At 30.8% G+C, this 20,633-nt stretch overlaps 1 protein-coding gene across 1 annotated transcript in view; it reads right to left on the minus strand.

Annotated features, from left to right (window-relative positions):
* Positions 1-20,633, minus strand: part of Smp_172040 (putative unc-13 (munc13)) — a gene marked incomplete at both ends in the record, with an annotated part of 140,266 nt that overhangs the window by 94,476 nt on the left and 25,157 nt on the right. Inside the window, 7 exons of the mRNA XM_018794785.1 lie at positions 1,070-1,107; positions 2,754-3,238; positions 3,774-3,830; positions 8,780-8,872; positions 10,601-10,660; positions 14,501-14,656; positions 16,898-17,137. Coding sequence (XP_018649163.1) covers positions 1,070-1,107; positions 2,754-3,238; positions 3,774-3,830; positions 8,780-8,872; positions 10,601-10,660; positions 14,501-14,656; positions 16,898-17,137 — 1,129 coding nt within the window. The remainder of the gene's footprint in view (positions 1-1,069; positions 1,108-2,753; positions 3,239-3,773; positions 3,831-8,779; positions 8,873-10,600; positions 10,661-14,500; positions 14,657-16,897; positions 17,138-20,633) is intronic.

Here is a 20,633-nt window from a genome sequence, read left to right on the forward strand (position 1 = left end):
ATATAAAAAATAGCAAACAGAGAATAAATAAAATGATAAATAACTTTATTGAAAAAAAAAGTCTCTTTTATTGATTATATCTTATCAAAGAATGAGAAAGAAATACAACTCTTAAGGAAGATACAGATGAGTTTAACTGTACCAGTGATGCTATTTGACCATATGTCTGAAATTAATTCGAGTGAAAATATAAAATTCTCTGAATAAAATTATTTAAATGTATAAAACACCCTTTATTTCTCAGTTAGTAATAACCAAAGTAGAAACGGGTACATATATGCATCTGCTCTAGTTGGCAAATCGAATATTAGCTCAGTGAGATGAAATTGTCATGTATCAGCTTTGAATCCCCTATTTTATGTGTATACTGAACAATTTGTGATGTCCGAATTAAAATCATTAGGACGAGTAGATTAGTATATCAAACACTGATATAAAATTTAATAATTTTATTAATTTGTTTGGTCGTGCATAGGAAGAAATACTTAAAGTGTGAAAAATATCTTGAAAGTCATCGGCGCCCGAATTTTTCAACATCAAGGTATAGTGGGAAAGACATTACAGAAAAAAAGTTATCAAAATTAAAAAAAAACAATGACATCCCTAAAGTAAGTTATTGGGTATTGGTTTTAATCTCCTATTTTTCACCTGGTAACTGAGGTTAGCAAAATAAGAAACATTATTTGAGGATATTGAATATCCTATTCCGAGGTACATATAAGAGTTCTTGATAGTCAACAAATTATCTCAAACTCCTAGATCAAAAGTAACTGTAAAGTATAAATAAATTATTTAATTTGTCAGCATTTATATCTGTTGTCTACTATTCTACATACAAACCAAATGATTTAAGCATGTAATACATTTGGAAAAAGAAATAGACAAAAATGAAAAAAATTCTCTCAAATTTCAAAAAATAATAACACTAGTTATTGCAAAAGCTAGAATCTATAATTAAATGCAATAAGTTGTTTAAGTTTTAATATCACTAAACAATGATTCTAACTGATGTAGATTTGAATATGTTCGGTAGCATTTAGGCCAGTCTGAGAAAAAATTGCTAACTTACTTTAGCAGCTTCTAACGAGCGTATAACAGGTTTAAAAGCTGATTTTTGATCCCACAAACTTTGAAAATTTACACTTGCATTTGAAGTAGTTGTATAAGTAGTAGTAGTAGTAGTAGTAGTAGTAACTGTGGATATTTGACTTGTGATTGAAGCTCTAAGCATTTTCGGCATTAATTCTGAAAGAGTAATTACTTCATATAAAGAATTATGTGAAAAAAGGTAAGCAAAATATTTACTTATATGCCTATATAATATCTCAAGCGAAGTATCTTCCATATATCTTATGTGGTGCACTGACGTTATACGTGAAAAATAAAGTAAACCAAGTATATCAATTAATTTTGAATAAAATAAATTAATTAAATGATTCTTGCTTAAAATGGCCCACAAGACCTATGAAAATTTTGACACATTTTCTGCTTCTGTTAGTTTTAGTTTTTCCATATTTAGAGAGGATGATTGACGGATTTGTTCTCACCGACCAAGTACAGGGTTTACTTCTGATTACATTTCAATAAGCCCACATTAAAAATATCGCACAATATCTCGAATCATTTTGATCAATGAATACGTTGTAACCTGTGTGGAAGAATTTGATCAACTCTAAAGGTTAGTTCATCATTAAATCAACTACTACTCAGAAACCCTGTAGTACACATATGAAACTCGACAAGATGTAAGTTGTCGTTTAAAATGATCATTTGTAATGTTTCTTAGTAATGACACAACATTATACTATTTCATATCCCATGAAGAGCACTCGTTTCTTTACGATCACAGAAGAGCTTTGGTTAAGAGCTTCAGCTAACGCGAAACTTATGTTTGTTGTTAGTTACCTACGACAAACAAACATAAAACTCTCATTTCTAAATTAAAAAAATATGTTATAGTAAACTGATATTGTCAAATTAAATAAGTTTTTTTCAGTTTTTTTTATCAAATGGAAAATTCGGTTCACTTCCCTTGTTGTAGTACATTGAAACGAATTTTATTGTGAAAAAAAGCAGTGAAAGCATTACCGAATGAAGTCAATGTCACTTTATATATTCTAAATATATATTTTTTCCTTTTTATAAAATGTTCAGGCAACTCATTTTGACCGACCACCGAATTATGCACCCATTTTTGGTGACACATTTTATGTGATAGGTTTAGTAGTGGCTGACAGCTGTCCAAACTACAATGAATGAATAAAGATTAAACCAACAACTTGTTGTTGTAAGTCAAATTATCTAACCACCATACATCACCTAATTCTACATTTCCATAATACGCATGAATTACACGTTGATTATTAAATTTAGTCAGTGGTATTTTCAACTATTCAATGTTATTTATTTAGGATATTGACAATACTGTTCTAATGAGTACGTTTTCGGTTAATCATTCAGTTTTATTACCGTATCTAAGACCTACCCGTTAAAACTCCTTTAATAACAATCTATAAGCCCAGCTGATTATGTCATGCACGAAAAGTAAAATCTTAATAGATGAACGAGTTAGGTGAGGTTGATGCTCACTTTAAGACTGTAACATTTGTGAACAGAAAACAACAACTCTGTCAATATAATTACCAGCCTGAGAATTCACATTTGAAGCTACAACAAAATAATAAACTTAAATTTCTTTCTAAGATAGTAAGAATAGCACAGTTTGACATGTATTTCGTCTATTAAATTCTTACCTTGTTTCTGAGTAATTAAATCCCTGTTGAGATCAACATTATATGTTACAGTAGAGGCTTGCGCTTCTCGTGGAAAACCAGTATTGAGTCTATTTATGGAAGTTGTTTCAATAGTACTAGGGATTGACGTGCTATGGTCGCCAGATTGACGAAAACTATCACGAGCCATAGCTAATCGATTGTTCAAGATAAGTGAAGTATCAATAGAAGTAGAAAAAACTGTGGACACTGATGTATCTTGTGGGAGTTTCATTGAAGTTTCCGCTTCAAAATGATCCAATGTACCACTGAGTGAGCCGATAGTACTTTGTTTAGTTGAAACAGTCATACAATTGGGTGAAATATTGGAGGATCTTACTGAAGATGTGACTGGAATTGGAGTAACATCCACAAAATGTAAGTCTGCAGGATGTTCACCGGGAGGTAAGTGTTGCGCGACTGCTGCCTCAGCAGATGCACGAAAATCATTTTTAACTAATTCTGGACTGTAAAATATAGAAGGAATAATAAGTAAAAGACGAAAATTGTAAAAACAACAAGAAAGAAGGTTAAGGTTAGATGGTGAAGGTAATGAGGAAAATAGAGGAAATAACCTTATCACTAAAGGATCCAGTCTTATGATTAAATACTCGAGGAGTTATAGTTGTTTCACAAACTATTTATCAATTAAAAAGGAATTATAAGCTTCTGAACTTTATTAGTGACAATTAAAAGTTTGCCGTATGTTGAGTCAACTATGTATTGTACTATCGATTTAACTAGGTACGAACCTTTAAGTTAGTCAGATTCCACACAACCGTTATTACAAAAAACTAGTATTATAAAATGACAAATTAAATTTGATTAAACTATCATAGTAAATAACCTTAGCAAACTTCAGATCATGAATTTCAAAATAAGAAATACATAGACACATACAGGTTTAGCCTTTAATGAAATTAATATAATTAATATGATGTTAAGGGGATGATAGTAGGAGTCCTAAAAATTGTAAATAGAGTTATATATGTATATACTTACCTAATAACTTTTAAACATACATTAGAATTATACGTTCGCGTTGGGGAGCTTGATCGACTATAATTTACAATAGAAAAAGAAAATAGTAGCAAACATATATACATGTTATAATGAGGAAAATAACAGTTTATTTGAAAGCATTTGTGGAGATCTATCTAGTTTTCAGGCTATATTCATCACAAAATGATTGCAGTTAGGACTTTTGCCGTCTGTTTTGTCCTAGCATAAAACTTTCTAGTAGTGTGCATCCCCGGTCTCTTCAGAGATCAGACTCAGGGTCACCAGGTCTCGCAATAAGACGTCAGAGCACCTGAGCTGCCTCTCAATGGTACGATTCAAATTTCAGTCAATTTCCTACATGGTGCAGCGTCTATCCAACGTCACTGGCGGAAACTGTCTCCATCTTGAGATATCTGAATTCAAGGAGTCACGACTTCTCACATACTAGGACGAAGCCGATGTCTAGGGTTTCCTGGTTTCAAAAAGTACCCTATATAAGATAAAGTTCAAAGAATACAATCTACGAAGAAAATAATATTTAAACCACGTATTAACGAAAAACGCACACAAGAACATGGATTATATCATATCACAAAACCATTTTACCACTAGCCCTTGCAACAAAATAACCATGAGTGTCTGAAGCAGATAAGATTGGATGGTATAGTTGAAAGGAGGGTAAACAAAGTTAAGAAAAACATATGTTGATTTATGATTAAAGACAATACTCCATTCGTTTTATCTCAAATTTGATCAGAGTCAATGCAAGAAAAGATTTTCGGAAAGAAAGAACTTTATGGGATAGGACATTTACTTCTCGTTAAAAAAAGAACTAATCATAATATAAATAAATCTTCTAAACAACATACCAAACAGGTTTTACATTTATATCTCTAAAGTTCCGTAGACTACTGTTATTATACTAAAAATGCTCAGTAATTACAAAAAGGATAAGCAACTTAAATACTTAATACTATCTGTTCAGGAAATTGAGTCATTATAATAAACTATGAAATTGAAGAAGCATCGAAGAGTTATTATGTCGTCTCTGAAGTCACTCAGTAATTCTCACCCATGACTTTATCCAATATGTTTTCTGGACTTGAACTTGGCAATAAATAATCGGCTTAAACCCAGTTATTTCCAAGTTGTAATGTGGTCGTTGATCTATGTAACACTAGTGATTAAATATCTTGCTCCTAATTTGATTTACTCAGTATGTCTTACTGACGAATATAGTACAAATATTTCAACACCATAAGATCAATTAAAAAAAGATTCATGAATAAATAAATTGGTGATGAGCAACGATGGTCAGGTTGGAATAAATTATAGATACAGAGGGAGAAGATTCAATGGAAATCTGTTTTTTATGCAACATAAACAAACAATTAAAACGAACTTTGAATTGCACTACCGAAAAAGAAGTATACTCTTAAATAACAAAAAACGTGATCAGATAGTAGAAAATAATAGACCAATGATTAGACACATAAATAATCATAATGAAATACTACATAGATGATATATTTTAAAAATTAATACACGTATTCTATAAAATGATGTAAAACAACAAATCAGTAAGGTGTATTACGAACTATTATAGATCTATTAGATTTATACATCTGAGAATTTCACATAAAAAATTAGTATCTTTAAATGTTAAACTAAGGCAGATTAGGACAATTAGAAAAGATAATCAAAATTCTATTCCTAATGATGATCAAAATAAATCTAAGTAGATTTTACCGAAATATTCAAGAAGTTGCTTAACTGTATTGAGATAAGAAACTTCTAAAATTTACTTATTTCTGACAGAACTGTGATAATCTAACATTCAATATTGTTTTCATGCCAATTAGTGATGATAACCACATAGATTAATTTAAGTATGCCAACTAAATGAAATATGTGTTCTTTGGTACAAAATGGAATCTCACGGGAAGACTCTCTAATGACAAGAAACACCTACATTACACAAAAAGACCTAATAATCCTGTGAAATTGGAAAATCTCCAAGTTAAATCAACAATAGCAGTACATGCTATTTACAATAATCACCAAACTGATATTAAAAATACCAAAATAATTCAGAAAGGATTTTCCAACTATAAAGAGAGGCGAGTAATCGAATCATTTCACATAATGGTAAATCCCTCTCCCCTCATCAGGATAGAAGGACAGAATATTCATCTACCCCGAACTGTTTATCCAAACAAACACATTTGACCTTATTTATTTCCCACACAATCTACAGACGTACAAATTAATACAGTGACAGGTCATAAGAATTCACCTTGATCAAAAATAACTTGACATGGACATAATTTAGATCGTACTAAAAATATTCCCTAGTACTATTTAAACGTGTTAATTTTATTCCGGTTATTTGTTTATTCTGAGGAAGTGTCGTACATTAAGTCACTAAACGTCAGAAATACAATTATCTACTCACTGGAATATAACAAAAATTATATTTATTATTACCATTCTACCCAATACCCAATTTATTTGAAACTATCAAGTTCAACTTTGGCATTGACACTTATAAATGAATTGAAATTCACAGCAACAAAGAATTACAAGAACTGAGTAAATTTATTTTATTCTTAAAATATTTCTAATGGTATCAAAAAACTAATCGTTTTTCTAAGAAGAGTAAAATTGAATCATTGTGGACAATGTGCCTTGTAAGTATTAAAAATTGAATTGCAGAGTTACTGTTACGTAATGTTGAACAATCAAAATTAAATTAAATATACACTTTCCTCTTTCAATAACTGTGAGAATATATTACAATTTTATGAAGAATTGGTAGAATTTCTACATGAATAAGGCGCAAACACGTTAACCTTATATTTTGAAATGATCAAGGAAAAGAAATACATATTACAAACTGAATTATCGCTTATTATCATTCATGCTTATGTGATATGTTGTTTATTGAATTAAAATATGTCATTTGTAAAACAGTTTTGTTCACAGATTTGTCGACCTAATTTAATTGTTGTAATATTGAATAAAATTGAAACAAATGCAACTTTTTATTTGATTTTCTTGTAAAACAAACAAACGAACGGAAGGCTTAGGGAGTAAAGTAGTCTAGTTTACTTGAAGGGAGAACAAAAGTTTTTGTTGTTGAAGAGACCGATAATTAAACAGAAAAGAAAAGGAGCACGTAAGAACTTTATGGTTTTAATTTGTGTTTCCAAATGACTTGTTTCTTAAAAATGAATTTTTCCATGGAGTAATTTCAGCTTTCGGAACTATGAAAAAGTTAAGGAGCTTACTTATTACTTACGCCTGTTGCCCTTCGTAGAGAAGCATAGGCCGCCAACTAGCATTCGCCATCTAACCGTGTCCTGGTCAATCCTTTCCTGTTGTTATTCATCCTTTTCATATCTGCTTATATTTCACGGCGTAATGTGTTCTTTGGCCTTCCACTTTTCCGCTTCCCTTTAGGATTCCAAGTTAGCGATTGTCTCGTGATGCAGTTTGGTGATTTCTGTCATATATGTCTTATCCACTCCCAAAGTCGTTTCCTAATTTCTTCTACATTTGTAAGCTGGTTTGTCCTCTCCTACAGTAAGATGTTGCTGATGGTAGCCGGCCAACGGATATTGAGTATCTTCCGTAGACAACTGTTTATAAATACTCGTATCTTTTTGATGATGGTTATGGTAATTCTCCACCTTTCAGCTCTGCACAATAGAACTGACTGTTTTGACGTTTGTATTGAATATTCTGACTTTGAAATTAGTTGACAGTTGTTTTGAGCTTCATATGTTCTTCAATTGTAGGAAGGCTGCCCTTGCTTTGTCAATCCTCGCCTTTACATCTGCATCAGATCCTCCTTGTTCATCAATGATGCTTCCCAGGTACGTGAATGTTTCCACATCTTCCAGAGTTTCTCCATCAAGTGTGATTAGCTTGAAAATTAAGAAGCACTTGACAATTATTTCATTCAAGTACATGAGTACACACATTTCTCCCAGGGATTCAAACTTCAATCCGTAGGTTCTAACGAAGATTTTTATTCTACTGACTGATTCTTTGTTCTCGAATCACATAGTTTATGACTGATCTTTCTTAACGCTACGCCTACTATTCTGAGATTCGTTTTAATAATTTGATCTCACTGTGTAAATATAGTGTGGAACCTTGAACCGGTGTACATATCTGCCACGTTCTGATTTATTTATGACTGACTGACACTCATTTTAGACAATAATATCAGCTCACTTGGTACTGTTTACTTGAATCTTCTCATTGATGTTTAGGACTGCAATTGATCAGCCTCTTATTAGCATATGTGCATCTTGTGCGGATTGCCTCGATATTGCCTTAAGTCACAAGCTTTATAAGCAAATATGGATAGTGGCTAGCAGCGGAATCCAAGACGCGGGTCTCATCCTATTTGGGACTCATCAGTTGGATGTACCTGCATCTCAGAGTTGATGTTCACTCCGGGACTCGAACCCGGTATCGTTGGCTTCAAACTCCATATAGATTCAATAATAATAGAGATTCAATGATAGAGATTCAAAACACTTAAATTTGCCGAGTTTCGCGGTTAAACTTCTTGCTTGCAAACTTTTCTCTGCTTAATTGGTTTTAACTAACTTTTACCAGCGGGTTAGCAGTCGGGATGTCCATCTATAAACCAGGGAGTAAGTATATTACTCAACAGTTATTTTCATTCTAATACGGAACTGTGTAACATGATCTGTGAAATAGGAGTTACATACATTTTCCAAGCATTTCATATACATGGCTAGTAACAGAGTGAGATTTTAGTAATGCTAAAGCCTAATCTTTCAGCAAATGGTTAAAAATTGTTGACTCCAGTCAATAAATCAAAACTTGACATCAGTTAAGGTTTTCATAATACGATTTCTCCTAGGTTAAACAAAACTGCAGATACATAATTGTTCTGTAGTTAATAAACACTCATGAAATTAATAGAAAATATTATGTAATACAACATTCACAAAGAAAAAAATTACCTTAAAGCTAATGATAATTTACCAACACTAGGACTTGAAGCTTCTAACTGATAATTTACACCGATTGGGGTATAATTTTGAGTTTGATCGAAACTGAAACCCAGTAGAAAAAGAAAAAAATTACAAATGGAGTTGTATAGGTTGTGTATCATTCACTATGTCATATAACATGAATTATTTTAAAATAGTTATAATTTATTTATACCTAAACAAAAGGAAAACATTTGTGATTTGGATTATGGAAAGAAACTAATGCACTTTCAATCAAATCATATTAACATAACTAGGTGGAGAAAAATGTGAATATTTTACATTCAACAGTACAATGTACGATTATGCTAAATCTATTTACAGAGTAACTATTGAAGGTATAACATGATAAAAATTATAATATATCTTTTGAAACTAAACTGCTTCAGTGAATGATTATTGTAACTAATTGTATTATATATTAATAAATTGTAGTTTATACAGTTATCCTGTTGTTATTGAACATGAAATTTCATAATAAAAGTCGAAACAAATATTAAAAAAAGGAGTTTAACCTCAACTTTTCTTTCCCAAAATAGAAAGCTCTATGCATTAAGCTATAGTTCAACTAAAGTATATTTTCAGTTTCGGGTTGTGGAGATTGTTGGAAGCACTGGAGGCCCTTTTTGTCCCGCTATGGGACTCCTCAGCAGCGCATCCATATTTTTAATGGTGGTCTAACATTGACCGGTTCATGATTTCAATAAAGTATATTTCGTGTTGTTTATCATCAACATGTTTTCAATTCTTACACTGAATTTAAATTATAGTAAAAAGTGGTCAATTTTATTTTGTTTTTCAGATCAAATTCAAATATACAACAATGAATATGTATTTTGTTAAACAAGAAAAACAATATAATTTTGAAGAACAGATTGTGAATTATTTTATTTTCCAAATCTGTTATAAACGGTAGGATACTTGTTATAACGCTAGGGTTTCTTATTATAACAGTCCTTTCACTTTTTACACGTATGTGGGACGTTAATTTACCTTAGACCAGTGTCTGTGCTAGATTCCCACCCAGAGTCTATTCTACAGGACTTCAACACAACTCAGATCAAGAACACGAGATTAGCCTGACTAGAACGTCAATATATTTCCATACCAAAATCCGACACAATCCAACAACCAGGAACAGTCAATCAATAACAGTCAGGATAGGGGAATATATAACATATATAACACCTGTCACACTATCTACATGTCTGACTCATCAAGACAACCAATCATTCTCGCCCATACATCAAAATACTAAAGTTGGTAAATTTACAGTTAAGAATATGACAGTATGAAATATTAATCCCAACGAAGTTTTGAAGCCATTGAAAACCAAATAAAACTTATAACCTAGAAAAAGATAACTGATATTTTTAGTAAATTCGATAATGTTTGCATAAGACGTTGTGAGGATTGTGTAATTAAATATATGGTCAGATTTTACTAGCTTGGTTGGTTTTCTAACCCATGATCTATCGATAGGTGATTTGGTTACCTATACTCATGAGTAAAATTTTGTATGTATATAATATACAAAGATAATCTCAAATAAACAGATAATGAACTCAGATACTGTTATAATTTGAAGTTTATACTTAGACACCCATAATTCAAATGAAAAACAACTACACTTATTAAAAAACTGATATAATCAACTACTTAACAGATGATTTATATCAAATTTAAACCACTTTTTCAAAGTGAAGTCACTGAAACGTTTGCTACTACTTAAGGAATATATACAATAAAATGGTGTGGATAATAATCATTACAATCATCACTGAAACATACCTAATAATTTTTGTATCCACTTCATAATCTGATTCACATGAACAACAAGCATAATTTGAGCTAAATACAACAAAAAAAAACAAAATAGTATGAAGCTCAAGCAATTTGTTTCTATAAAGTTAAAGCATTAAATGCTCATTTTTTGTATAATAGTTATTCATGGAAAAATGAATAGGGAAAGGCATCCATTAAGAATTGAATAGAAAGTTACGAGATAATTATATCCCTATATATATATATAAGAAGTCATCTAACGTTTCCATATTTTGATGTTATAATTAAAAACTGTTCGTATAATTTAATCAATCTGGAAATATCTAGTAAATTGACGAAATATCTTTTTTTATTTTTAGGATGAATAGGTTTATAGACAGACATTTTTACAATTTGTAGTCATTATAAATTAAATGATTCAGGGATAGAAATATTGATATGATTGAAGCAGTTTAATTTTCAGACTCCAACTAAGCTACTACTTTAAGGAAGTGCCCCTTGATTTATCCAACCAAAATAAAGAATATTACGAAACCGTAAATGATAAGCCACCTGTACCCTTTGTTTCATTTCACTTATCCACAACCTTATTTCGGTGATATGTCTTTTCCAATAGTTACAAATAAATGAGTGATTAGTAAAGAGTATTCAAAATAGGCTTGAAAAAGTTGAACTTTTTAAACCATATTTAGCTTCAGTGAAGAAACAAATAGTAAATTATACATTGAAGTCACTAAACACATACAAATATTAACGATACATTAAAAATGCTGTTTTTTTCAACTTTGGTGAATCAACGTACATACATATGGCAATTGTAAGCAAATGAAAAGGGAGAACTTAAAGCAATTAAATTGTCAAACAATTTTTCAAACTGTCTTTTTTGCAAAAATATCCAATTATTTTCCACTGATTGGATAACTATTAATACAATTAATATTATTAAAACAGTCATATATCAGTAATATTCTGTAAGCTGTACATGATGATCAGAATTTAGGACTTAATAGTTTCGAGTAATTAATTAAAAATTCTTATTAGATTATCCGAGATCATTTATGGCTGGATATTTCAGTAGTTTTATGATTGAATGTGAAAGAAAAGTTAAATTGATGGGTAATTTAAAGTGTTCTATTTATTAGTCTTGTGTTTCTACGACGACATTACAACTAGCCCTTTACCAATTATAAGTCTATTACGGTAAGATCTTTTCACTTATTTAAATGGTAGATACAGGGTAGCCTAAACTCCACCTGTTCAATTATTGTCAGCACCTATGTTTTATAAACACTTTAATCGATGGCCTTACATTACTGACCTATTTAAGATAGATAGAATAAATAACAAGACTAAAGCCTTAATGTTTTCATACAGGTTATATGGATGAATATGTCGGTATATATGCCATATTCCTCTAAAAACAAAACTGTATATTAAGGCTGCGATGACTAGAAACAAGCTCTGGATTCTGATGCTATCCATTAGTAATTTATTACAACTTATATGAATTACACTAACAATAAAGCCTACTCTACATTAATCAGGTTAATATCCATCCAAATTAAAAGGATAGCATAGTCTTCTATTGAAAGCTATAAGAATTATCGATTAGTGACAAGAATTAAGTATTAATAAACTGGAATACTTAACGAACTAATTCTGTTACCAAAATTGTTCAAATTTTTTAGAAATTATGTACATAGGAACAATATCAGATATATCAAAAAACTCAACTGTATCCAATACTACAAGTAAGTGTAAACGATACCAGTAATACAGGATTAGAATAAGTTTTTTTAGAATATGACGAATCCAATGTAAATATTATTATAATTCTTATCAATTTTAAAAATCAAAATAGATCAATCTATAGTGAAAGAATAAATAATAACAAAAGATTTGTTTAGCAAAGATGGATAGTGGCTAGCAGGGGAATCCAGGATGCGCGTTTCGTCCTATTTGGGTAATAAGGCTATATCGAGGTAATACACACAGTATGCACATATACTAATAAGAGACTGACCAGTTGCAGTCCTAAACATCAATGAGAAGATTCAAGCAAGTAATACTAAGTGAATTTAAACGATTTGTTTTCTTTAATATTTTACAAAATAAAATTCAATTACGCTATATATATATACAGTGAAGAAATTTGGAAATCTAAAAAAAGACAAAAATTCGCGTGATTACTTTAGTAACAAAAATAGAGTCAAATTGAGTAAGTTAATAAAGCAACTATTTCAAAGGAATAATAATTAACAAACCAAAAAAAGGTGGAAAAAAAGAAAATTGGAAACAAATTTTATAGATTATTAAAAGAATTGCTTAATACTATGTTATTTATATTTTCAAGATTTTTCTAATGATTAGTCTGTTGTCATATTGCATCACTTGTATAGATTTAACAACATATATTGGCTATGATTTAACAGACACTCAATAAATATATTCTGAAAAAAGATTAACAACCACAAGAAAAAAGGATTTGAGTTCTACTGGTAGCCAATAGTAAACAGTCTTAGTGAATTGTATGTATGGTTAGAGGATTATTAAACATTAGGAAGAGAGATAAGATGATATAGAATTTTAAGAAAGAGAATCGTTTTTTTTCTAAAAAACAACAACAACAATTACTAGTGATTTTGAAACATGACCATTTGTTTATACAATACAGGTTAGAAAATGTCGACAAGCAGAGGTTAGATATATTATCATATGCATTGTGAAATTTCAAATCCCTGGATTCAATCTTTTTTGAGGTTGTGTGTGTGTAAAGTTAACGAGCTACCAACTAGGACTGATGTTACTTGACTTCCATTCATTTTTCAAATGATATCATATTGCGAAAAGAATCGTTTTCGAAATCAAGCGATATATGTTATAAAACTGAAATATTTAAACTGATTCTACTATGACTTAACCTTAGTTCTTAGACTAAAATCCCAGTGGTAGGTGAATTTTTTGTTTGAGTGGGTAAACTGTAATAAAATAAAACATTTAGAGAATGAAAGTAAGGAAAAGAGGAATAGTATAACCAAATGAATCAGTCATTTTGATAGTTGAACTCGGTACAGTTTAATCTTTAATTTCTGATTATCTGCATTTATAATAAAATTATTCAACAAACACTTTTGACATTATAATAAGTGAATAACCTAATCTAATTAAGGAATTAAATTAGAATTTGTTTTTGGATATTTTTCCTCATAACTATCATTACTTATTAAGAACCATGAGATAGCACTTCAAAACCAGTCAATGTTCATTTCTAATGTAGTAATTTATATTATCCAGAGAAGTGAACAGATTAGTTTGATGACACTCACTTCATTTTGTTTAACACATTTTGATAAATACCACAGAGTTCTACCATTATTAATAATTTACCATTCATTCAACTTTGATACTATTTTTTCGAAAGTTGGGAATAGTGTTCATGAATAAAATTGCAGTGGGAAATATCCCATGTCTTTTTAAATGAACACGGTGAATCAAAAAAGATTTTAAAAGACTCATTCAGATGTTAAAAAAATGATAATATGAAGATGTAAATCATTATTAAAAGGTAGGTGCATCCAACTGACAAGTCCCAAATAGGAAAAAAGCGTGCGTCCAGGATTCCACTGCTAGCCAAAAGCCCATCTTTTCCATAAAAAGATGCAACAAGAAGTTCGAATTATTCAAATTTTGTCAAATGATTATTTGACACTAAATTCATCAGGATAGCGTTTGAAAATCTGTATATAGAGGCGTTAATAAAAATTGAAATATGAAAGTACACCATGATTTATAAAATTATCAACCGATTGTACATTCGAGTTTGATATTCTTCACATTTTAATCTAATAACAGTATATAGTAAAGATCACATCATTAAAAATAACTGGCATATTTATATATGCTTACGGTATATCATATTTTATATGTGGATACTTTTCGCAACAAACGTCAGAAGGTGAAATCCCATATATGGGTTGGGGATATGATAAACGAGCATGACCTCTTCTATAATATCGACTACTTTGAGGACTGAAACGGGATCGTCGACGACGTTGACCAAATCTAAAAAAAAACCATCTGATGAATATTTGGGAAACATGTAAGAACTGTTATCAAAATTAGACTTGAAAAGTCAAATACACACAGATATTAGCAGTAAACTGAAAATACACCACGTACTGTGAATTCTTTGAGCTGCAATGGATGGATTTTTTAGATACACTTCCTTCCTCCCAGATAAAACATTGTAGTGCATGACTAGCCTGTGTTGGCGTCTAGCATTAGCACAAGGAACAGAGTAGTCAAGCATGGTGACGATTTTACTTGTCTTGTAAACATTATCAACCTTTCTAGGAAGATGCCCAGTAAAACCTAAAGATGAATACAAGGACCTCATTCATCTGTAGTATATATGGGTCGGTCGTCCGCCTGTCGAGACGGAATTATATTCAGACAGTTCACCAGGTATTCCGTAACCGCTGTGAATACTACGCTATTAAAGTCGATGATATGAGTAGGTTACAAGTATTTCATGATCTATGCCCTTAAGGAATTGTTAAACCATCAAATATGCAAAGTTGAGGTTAATTATGGTACTTAACGTATGGATGCTAAGTCACTGGATACAGTTTTAAATCTGAACTTACTGCTCGACTGAAACACTTTTGAAGATATTTAGGATAAATCAAATATTTAAAATCTATAGTTGATTATCTTAAGTGTTTAGACTAGAAATTAATGGAAGTGGGTTAGATCTATTTATTATTTATCTTCTAAATATAAAATTTTTATATTATTTAAAATTCAACAATTCTGGATTACATTTGTTTATTTCAAATGATGCTGTCTCCACCATTATTTATATTATTATCTTCATCTTGTATATTTAATTCTTGCTGTGCTGTTGTAACACATAATAACTTGAACTAATAAATATTTACATAGTTGAAATCATGAGTCAATTGAAGCTAGACCACGGTAGAAAACCTGAAAGCACTGGACGGCCGTTTCGTCCTATTATGGGACTCCTTAGCAGTGCGCATCCACGATTCCGCACTCGCGAGATTCGAACCCAGGACCTACCAGTCTCGCGCCAGAGCACTTAACCTATAGACCACTGAGCGGGCCGGCATCCAACGGTGTTAATGTCTAACTTCAACCAAACCACGATGTTTGAGTAACCGTTCACCAATTGTCTTCAGTGAGATGATATCTCTACAACAGACTTGGTTGAACTCCACTGGTCAAGGAAATATCCACAAAACCCCTTCTGATCTATAATAAATATTTGTACCAGGTAGTACAATGCTTAAATAACTGACCTATTGATAAGAAAACGTAGATTATTGAGTTACGGTACCACGCATAACTTGTATTTATAGTTGTATGAAACGATATGCTTTCACGACCACTAGCTATAGTTTATTCTCCGAACTAAATTTTTAGAGTAATTATATATATATATATATATATATATATATATATATATATATATATATATATATATAAATGTAGAAAATTTTCAAACATTCTGATTTACTCAAACTTGACAAAGTATTAAAAATTATAATCACTGTCAACAGAACATTCTCTGAATTTTATTATTCATTTTAAGTGATCTAACCTTTCCAATTTCATAAACGAATTCACCAAAGATAGATAAATATAACATAAAATTTGGCTGTTATAGTTCGATAAATCAGTAAATAATGAAGTAACAGTTAAATCAATTATAATTAGCTTCAAATATAAATGAAAAAAACCATCAGTTTTCATTAGTAAACTTAAAGCTTTCAGTTTACGAGTTCAAGGTAGAACAATATCAATGGTTTGACACTAAATGTCCGTTGCCATTAACATTAATTCTTACTGTCTTTGAAACTTATTCAAAGTATGATTTTGAATAAATTATAACTTATGCTTTTAGTATGAATGTTTAACAATTTTAGACGTAGATATACAATACATGAGCCTAAGTTATGAATAAATCACTTTTTAATCTTCTGCCCAATGCTGTATATAAGCATGAACAAAATATACAATAATACATGACTGCTGAATGATGGAAACGCCTACAAAAGCATTTGAAAATAAAGCTAATCCATGTAAATTTCTGTAGACTGTTTTAACTAATGATTTCTTAGAATAATCACAGAAAAGCTAATCATGTTGGTTGGTTGTCCAATTTAAAGTGCGTAGAATGAATTTGAGAAAGGCTTACGAAAAAAATATGTCTCATTTGATCATCAAATTATAATTATACCAAATTATACTGATAAGAATGAAACAGTAAACAAAATTAACCTTATTTGGTGTTCATCTGTCCATGGCATATAATCACCACCATGGCGATAGTTAACATAATCAGGATTCCAATCTGGTTCATCTATATCTGAAAATGGCCCACAATCAGAATAAACTGGACTTTGTTCATCCACTGATGGTTGAGGGTATAAATATTCTTCGTCATCTGAACGACCGGAATAACGATACTTTGATATATTCGTAGTGTAAGATTGTTGATTATAAAGATTTTCATAATTACTAAAAAATATTTTAAAAGTCAGAGGAAAATGACCAGATTTTTTTGGATACGATTTCAGGAAAAAAAGGTTGACAAAGTCTAAATTTCCAAAGAGAAAGTTGTCTATCAATGGAAAAAAGCTTAACAACACAATGTACTGGATTAGTATTTATTTAAGGGTGTGTATTTCGAAAAGAGAATGGGATCTAAAACCTTTGGATTTGATAATGAGAATTATAACCATCAGTCACTGATGAACACTGCAATTTATGAAACACAAAGTCAAAACTTACGATGCCTTTACCAACATTTCACGCGTACATTCGATTTAGGTTGATTCTAAACATTCGTGATTCCTGTTAATTTCTAAACAATTCAATTCATACACAGACCTCATTGACCATTGGGTGGTAATTCATTACAGTTAATTGTAAACGAATATTGTATAACCACATTCGGCGGTCAATAGTGAAATACCTATTTACTGTTTGGCGAATCTAAAATGCTTAAACATTATATATATATATATATATATATATATATATATATATATATATATATATATAATCGTTCAGTAATATCCGATAGGAAGATGTAAACACATAACAAACTAGTGTATGTACAGAGAAAAAAATATTATAAAATGTTCTTGTCAAATAAAAACTAATCAAATAAATCATTTTTTGGTTTTTTTGTAAACAACAATTGTATTCCTAAATTATAATCTAGGATAAAGAAAGGATTAGGAACCATTCAAACATATCTACAATGTATCGAAATTTAAAAACAGAGTGATAATATTTCGTTCTGACGAACAATGGAGGGTTTATTTAAAACTATACCATATTGTAGTATATTGTAATGTTCTATACTACAGATTGTTTAAATGCGCTTTGAATGAGCGCAAAAAGAATATTTACTATTTCTGGCTATTTAATATCATATAGTACGAATATAACTTTATAAAAACACGATAGTCATTGTAGTGTAGATCAAAATGAACTGATTGCATTTTATTTTGTTCGAAAAAACTAAATCATCAGATGAAGAACTAGATTTAAGACGTTTACATGGTGAACAAATGTAAAAACAGATTCGGATTCGACCACTAAGTTGTAAACTCAGAAATGACTGTTTGATGAGGAATTCGAACAGCATTAGATATAAGGATATCTATATATAGCTTGAATTTTAGCGGTTGTATATCATTTTCTATGAACGTTAGCTGATAGTTTAAAGTAATTAGATGAAATTAGTTTTCATCATAAATGCTTCCAACAAAAAGAGGAAACATAAAGTCAACAATGAATCGATCAGAAATCGCAGGAAATTATTCACAATTTCTTCCTTTGAAAAAAAATTCAAAAAGACAACAGTTAGAAATAAATAAGCCAAACATTTCATGATTCATTTTATTTCCTGGATTGATTGGAAAGTCAAAATCAAAATGAATGGAAGAAAAACGATGACTAAGAAAAAAATAGTTTGTGAAATTTTATTTATTCATTAAGTTTTACCTTTTAGTATCATGAGTGGTGTAATTGAAAATTACCTATGATGAGAATTATTTATACAATTATTAAATGGAAGAATAGTTAACAGGCTAAAGCAAGTGTAAAATATATAATATACCCTTATGAGCCAGGGTAATCTTGTACTGGTTTTCAGGAGAACCAGAAACCATCCAGACTTTCACGCGGCAACCCAAACAGTACAGCTCAATCTCGATTAATAGGAGAGCCAGACACTGCCCAGTGTTCGAGTCCCAGAGCGAACATCAAATCTGAGATGCAGGTACATCCAGATGACGAGTCCCAAATAGGACGGAACGCGCGTCCTGGATTCCACTGCTAGCCACCATGCATCTTTGCTTAGTATAAAATAGTATATTCATAGTTTTAATTTTTTTCATGTCTGAGATATTTTGCAAACAATTTACAATTATTCAGTTTTAACAAATTAATGAATAGAGCTTTCGCCCTGATCGGTTGTACGTTTGATACTAGTTAAACTATTGTTTGAGTACATTTTGCCAAGGAATCAGATTTCAGGGAGAGAAAATCACTCTTAATTTAACGGCTTTTACTGCAACATGAATTTTAAATGAGGTGAATTAGAAAAGGTCCCTTTGACCATCAATAATGATAAGAATTTATGTATTTGTCTTTTTGGATAATATAAACAAACAGCTCACCCTTTCTTGATAAAATTGAGAAGAATTCAGCCTAACAGTCAGGTGATTGACCTATAAAACTCATGCGCAGAAATCACTTATCATATTTTAGCGTGCTTACTTATTTTATACTAAGCTATATATAATTCGGTTACTTAAGTTAAAAAGAAGCTATTCCATTGGCAAATGATCTTGTCTTTGATCTTCAATTTATCTAAAGGATTGTGTCAATAATTCTATCTCTCCTCGCCATATCAGATAACTGCATACCGTCTGTTGAAAAAAATTCTGTTGATTAATTTTAACAAATCCAAAAACCATATCCTTATTCATTGAAAATCTTTAAAACTCTTCTTCATGACAAATTTAAATGATGATGATAATATATTTTTGGATTTCAGTCAGCTGAAGGTAAGTGGATGAATTCATCGACCTTTCAAGTCAAACTATCGAGTTAACAGAAACCCTTTAGTTACTTTTTAAACACCAGTCTGTATTAATTTTAATTGTAAAATATTTTCATCCAGCCTTCTAATTGAGTTTCTTACTCATGTACTTGAAAAAGACAAAAAAATAATGCTCAAGTACAAATAAATAACTTAACAGGAATTCGTTAATTTAGAGGTTCTCATGAACCAAGGAAACAATATTTTCCTAGGCATCTAACATTTGGTTATAAGCATAATCTAGGGGTAATAAATAGTAGGTTATTTAGGCAAAAGTCGATTGATGAAATTATAATTAATACAGAAGTGATATAAACGATGAGAATTAAGAATGCTTAAAAAAACAACTTGAATGACTGAAATGCAATAAAACAACCAATTTGACAAAAACTAAACATTTATGCAAAATCTGTAACATCAATGACTCAACTAACAAGTTGTTTCCAGATCAACTAAATAGGCATCAAATAGATAACAGCCAAACTATTTTGATCAATCTGAATGCTGACCATGTTTTATTTAAAATAAATTCAACCCATTATAAGCAAAGATGGATAGTGGCTAGCAGTGGAATCCAGGACGCGCGTTTCGTCCTGTTTAGGACTCGTCAGCTGGATGTACCTGCATCTCAGAATTGATGTTCACTCTGGGACTCGAACCCAGCACCTTTTGCTTCAAACACCAACGCGTTATCCACTCAGCTACTGAATCCTGGCTATCAGGGCTTAGTCCCAAGTAGGACGAAACGCGCGTCCTGAATTCCACTGCTATCCACTATCCATCATTGCTTATAATGCTTGCGAATTAAGGCTATTTAGCGGCAATACGCACAGTATGCACATATGCCAATAAGAGACTGACCAACTGCAGTCCTAAATATCAATGGGAAGATTCAAA

The sequence above is a fragment of the Schistosoma mansoni genome, chromosome 1, assembly GCF_000237925.1.
Source record: "Schistosoma mansoni strain Puerto Rico chromosome 1, complete genome".
NCBI lineage: Eukaryota > Metazoa > Platyhelminthes > Trematoda > Strigeidida > Schistosomatidae > Schistosoma > Schistosoma mansoni.